At 35.1% G+C, this 5,818-nt stretch overlaps 1 protein-coding gene across 1 annotated transcript; it reads right to left on the bottom strand.

Moving 5' to 3' along the window:
- Positions 1-649: 649 nt before the first annotated feature.
- Positions 650-1,534, bottom strand: LOC145247231 (uncharacterized). The gene has a single exon (XM_080108856.1). It carries the CDS (start codon positions 1,532-1,534, stop codon positions 650-652), a length of 885 nt encoding a protein of 294 aa, XP_079964982.1.
- Positions 1,535-5,818: the final 4,284 nt, after the last annotated feature.

Genomic DNA, 5,818 nt, shown 5'->3' on the forward strand with positions numbered 1-5,818 from the left:
AAGTTTCTTCATAAATATTTCATGTTTTTTAAATTACTACATTGATGAATTTGAATTATATTTTGATACATTTTATACAATCTTAATGTAAAAACCAAAAAAAAAAAAAAAACTAAAACCAATCTATAAATATTTCAGCATATTTTTTTTTCAATTATGAATCACTCATTAAAAAGAAATATTAAAACTTTAAAATTATAGTTCGATACATTTTTATACTTTAAAATTAAGTACTCCTTGTGCGTTGAGTCTTATAGCTCACAGCCTAAATATTCAATGACCTCTCACCTTGGTGCGGAAATAAACTTTTTTTTTTATTTTGTAAACAAACGAACGTATAGTACTTATGGATGTTTGATACCGAAAGAAATATGAACTTAAAAAAAATAATGTTACTTTTCTTTCATTAAATTGCTAGGTGAAAGTGCAAAATAGTTCACCCCACCTCCATGTTAAGAATGGCTTTCTTAATAGTTATTATTTCAACGTTGTTTGTACTCTCGAGGTATCAAACATGTATAAGTACCTATTTTAATTCTAATTTATTTAATCATTTAAAAATGTTGAATGGTGCGAAAAAATGTTTGTAATAAACCAGCGTAAAATAATTAGAATAATACAAAAACAAAACAAAACAAAAAGCAATAATTTAAAATCTTATGTTGTAACCAAGTCCACATAAGAACTGATTCAAATCTTTCCTGCCTTCTGTGTAGTCCCTGCATAATTTTTTTAGTCTTTGTTGCAAATCAGCATAGGTTTTCTTTGTTTTCTTTTTTGGTGGCTCACCAATTGCGTTTCTTGCTATTACTGTACTCACAACAGCCTCTTCTTTTTGGATCATTTTTATGAGTTTCCAGATAGATGGATGCCGATGACCAACAAAATGATAAAATTTATTATTCCACCCTTCACACAAGTTGTTGGTTCGCGAACAATTATTAATTGTTGCTTGATGTACATTCCAAAGTTCTCGTGGAAATTTGGGCGGGATACGCCGAAGGTTTACTACTGAAAGTCCTGACTGGTTGTTTTGTCTTCCCCGTGGAATATATGTACCAGAAACATAGGTTTGCTCAAAATACAGCAGTAAAGGAACTGCTTCATCAGGGCATTTTGTCTTGAGCAATTGCATTCCCGCTGGAACATCTTCCACGGGCACAAATGCCAATGAGTCAATCTGTCCACAAAATTGACGAAAGTTTTCACTCTGTTTGTAATGCTTGGTGAGGCCAAGTTCCTGTTTTTTTCTCCAAGTACTCTGAATCAAATGGTAGAAACATCCTTGTGTGCGTATTTCTGGTCCTAATACATTGTTGATGGCTTGGATTGTCGCCCGTTCAAAGTCTACAATTATTGTTGACGGATCAGGAAAAATATTAATATTATGACAGCGATCCATAATTGCTTGTAGCAGTGTTTCATATGTTTCTTGGGTCTTATTCTGCAGACAAGCAAAAACTGTAGAAACTGCAGTGTTCCCAATTGGAGTTCGTATTACATAAAGCTGCAGAAATGTATAGTTGTCATCCATCAGCCATGTATCAGCAGAAGCAAGTAACTGTAATGATCCATCAGAACCAAATGCTATGATGCGGTTGACAGTGTTTGGACCACTGTCAAAGAAAAAAATGGTTTGGGCTCAGGAGCAGAATTAGTTGTCCACTCTCCAGTAAGATGCAGATCTTCCACTGTGTCTGGAATTTGTGGATGCCGTTTTGCTCTTTGGTTACGTAAAGTTATTTTTATAACATCCTCACTTGGAAGTAGTGCTTTTGCATCGACCGGTAAGTAATCCAGGTTGTTGCTATAAATCTGGCTAGGTTTATCTTCTGTTTCTGATGCTCTACTCTTCATTTTGTCGATGCATTTTGCGGATGCAATTTCTGCATAACTAGGAGCGTGGTTGTGGTCATTAGCTGGTACAGGATTAGTCATCTCACAGCTTGTGGTCAAGGTACCTTTACAAAAAGATGTTCTTTTTACACATCTCCACCTGATAATAGTTGAACATGCAACCTGTTTGGTATACATATACCCTTGGAAGCAAATTTTCTCTTTTCCTTTGTTCGTCCTTATAATTTCCATGATAGATTTATGATAGTTATTCCTAGTTTTTTTGGGGGGGGCTGATGTTGTTTCTTTAAGTAGTGGCGCTGGCAACTTCAGTGAGTCAAAACTGAACTCTGTCATATTTGGTCAGTAAGTTGTTATTTATATTGGAATCAGTTTATAATTTTATGTCAGAAATATACTCAGTGACCGATTGACCCAAGAAATGTCCCCAGAACGGTTTCATACTCAACTGTGAGCATGAAACTGTGAGATGAATTGGTCATAAAACCTTTTCGCACGTATACGCGACAACACGTGTTATCTTTCACTTTAGTTTATGTGTCTGTTAAATTTGTTAATAAGGCAATAAAACTATTTTTGGTAATTAACAACATTGATACAGTTTAGCTTTGAGAATTTTGTGTTACTGTTCCCATTCCAGCTTTGGACTACTATTCTCATATTGAGTATTCCTATTTACTTGCTTCCCCAAGAGGGCAAAGTTAGACACAAGGTCGTTTTTTTATGTGGGCAATATCCAGCTCTCCTACAAGAGGAACTCTGGATCAGAACAAAAATTAAAATTGTCTCAGTCTGAAAGGATTTATCAATTCTTCATTGAACGGGGAGATAATAGGTGGAGTGTAGCATCAGAAGTGATACTACACTTTGTTAACGTATCAGTCGATGCAACCTCCGACAGAAATTCTGTGCAGATTCTCGAGTTCAACAGAAACATTCCAGAGTTCGATATTTATTCAATAATAGCAGTTTTGGATAAATAAGAAAAAATGGCAAAGCCCAACTTATCAACGATAAAATACATTCAATGATAAAATAAATTTAGAGCGCACCAAAATTAGTTTTTTCTTTTATCAAAGATAAAAGCCAGTCAGGGATAAGTGTCAACCAGGGAGCTTTTAATTACACTAAACAAAGTGCATCTTTTCTGGATCATTTTTATTTTGTTTTGTTTTAGGGAAAAAAACTTATCCCCGTGTGTGTTCTATCCTTGATAACTAGCGATTCATTATGAAAAAAGAACCCAAAAATACAACTACAACTTGTCCAGAAAAGATGCATTTTGTTTAGTGTAATTGAAAACTTCCACATTAACCCTTATCCTCGAGTGTGTTTTATCTTTGATAAGTTGCGATTCATTAGTCCTAAGTACCCCATTTTGGGGGCTAGATAGTCACCAGATTAAAAACCGACATGTGTCTAACTTTGCCCTCGCGGGGTGCAATTAAATAAGAACCTTTAGATAAACAATGCTTCTAAACTGAACTAATTGTAATCTTTTGTTCCGATGAAATCTGCCCCTTTTGGGGGGAGGGAGCTGGATATTAAAAATCGACCTTGTGTCTAACTCTGCCCTCGTTGACGGCAAGAAAATAGGAACTTTTACAAAACCCAAAATGAGGTTAGAATTTGGGACCTCATAGCTTCAGTAGCACCTTTTGGTGCCATTTTTACCTAGTTATTCACTTGTGCCATTTTTACCGGTGCAAATTTTACCTTTGCCATTTTTACCGGTGCCATTTTTACCGGTGCTATTTTTACCAGTGCCATTTTTACCGGTGCCATTTTTACCAGTGCCATTTTTACCGGTGCCATTTCTACCGGTACCATTTTTACCGAGCACCGGGCAACTTACCTTGCCTTGACAGAGCAGAAATTAGACTTCATAGCCTAGTGGGGAATGTCCTTTTCTCTTCCCTGTAACCTTTTTCCCACAGAAAGGACGTTGCGAGCCTATATTTTGCGTTACCGTTATTTCCATGGCTAGTGCTCGTCTGAGCTCCAATCTCTGGTCCTCCTTCGCCAATCTTTCGCGAAAAACACCCATCTAGCTGAAAGTACTGTCAATAATTTCCCCCCTCTTTAACTGTGCCTTAATCAAAACGTAGATTCCATGAACAAAGCTTCTTTCTTAGAAGTGCATGCCTGTGGATTCTCTTCCGTTTTCCTGTTTCCCAGCAGACTGCAACTTGGTTGTCTTCAAGTCCAACATAAACAAATTCTTGATGAACCGCCCACTTAAGTAATCTAATTTACCAAATTTCCATTACTAACGATCACTACGATATATGATTACTGTACACTCAATAACCCTTATCCTCGAGTGGCTTCCGGGTTTTGATAAGTGGTGACTCCCATGTAAAAGAACAAAAACATAAACAAGAAAAATAAAAGAAGAAAAATAAAAAATAAAAGAAAAAGAAGAAAAAGTAAAAGAAGAGGAAAAATTAAATGGAAAGAATAAAATCAGAAAAAAAGTAAAAATGAGAAAAGGAAATAAAAAGGAAGGAAATAAAAAAAATAAATTAAAAAAAGAAGAACAGACTCCATGTTTATTGAAAGACAATCAGGAAAAAGAAAACCAGGAAAAAAAAAACAGAATAAGAAATATACATAGTAGAAAAAAGGACAAGGAAAAGAAATAGAAATAGAACAGAAGGAAAAAAAAAGGAAAAAAGAAGAAAGAGAGGAGGAAACGGACGAAAAACAAGAAGAAAAAAGATTAAAAACAAGAAGACGAAGAAAAAAGAAAAAGATGGAAAAGAAGAAGAAGGAAAAAGAAGAAAAAGAAGAAGAAAAAGGAAAAAGAATAGAATAGAGAAAAACATTTAAGACTTAAACAATTCTTGACCATAGGATTGTATAAGTCAACTGAATTAACGGAATAACTTATAAGATGGTCAACATCATGAATTTTGGAATATAACTTTTTGCCATTTATTCTCTATATTGTTCAGTAATTACATTGAGCTTCTTAAATAAGGAATATTATAAGAAAATATATTCAACATATCAACATATTAATACGTGTGTATTCTAGTCTTCTACGTGCACAAGATCCGTGGGTACTATTATTTACAAATAATTAATATAGCCCCAGTATAGTTATATCAGTGCTAATTAGTAGCAATTAACTGGGGGGAATTCCCAATAACTCTCCTAGCTTATTATAACCATTATCGCTGCCGCAAAAAAGGACTAAATTTAACCATCATCAGTTTAATAATGACATATATTCTGAGTTTTACAATTATTTTCTTGGCCTTCGGGACAAGATCAAAGTGTAGTATCTGTTCTTCAGATGCTGCACTTCTATTTCTTGTTCTCTTTCTGTGGAGGAGAAATCCTTCACGACCGAGACAATTTTTATTTTTGTACCTTTTCTCCACGTTAAAAAACGACCCTGGTGTCTAACTCTGTCCCGTGGGGAGGCATAGTAAATAGGTACTATTATTATGAAAAGTTTTTAATAAATTTACAAATCCACCAATTAATAAATCAACATTAAATGAACAAATGAAATATTGACGTGGTCTAATAAACCCGATTTTGTTTAAGTAAAATAAAACAAAGCCACCACTATTAAATGATGCAACCTTCTCTTTCCCTTTCCTTCTTCTCTCTTCCTTCGTCTTCCCCCTTTTTCTTTCTTCCACATTCCATCTCCCCCTAACCCCCTTCCTTTCTTTCTTATGCCTTTACCCCCGCTCACCTCCCTTCAACCGTTCACTGGAAGCCCAAGCTGCTGTCAACAGACCCGGATAAATTCCTAACCTCTTCGCAAATATAAGTATAAGTATATTAAATTAAAATAAACATTAAAAAGGCGAATTTTAAGACACACTGACCCTTGAAAGTCTCAGACACGCGGTGAGCAACAAACAAACGAGCCTCGCGCTTATTGAAGATAACATCTGCATAGTTCTACCTTTAGAACCCAATCCCTTCAACCCACTAACCC

Source organism: Euprymna scolopes, chromosome 25, assembly GCF_053919585.1.
Source record: "Euprymna scolopes isolate OS-2025 chromosome 25, ASM5391958v1, whole genome shotgun sequence".
Taxonomy (NCBI): domain Eukaryota; kingdom Metazoa; phylum Mollusca; class Cephalopoda; order Sepiida; family Sepiolidae; genus Euprymna; species Euprymna scolopes.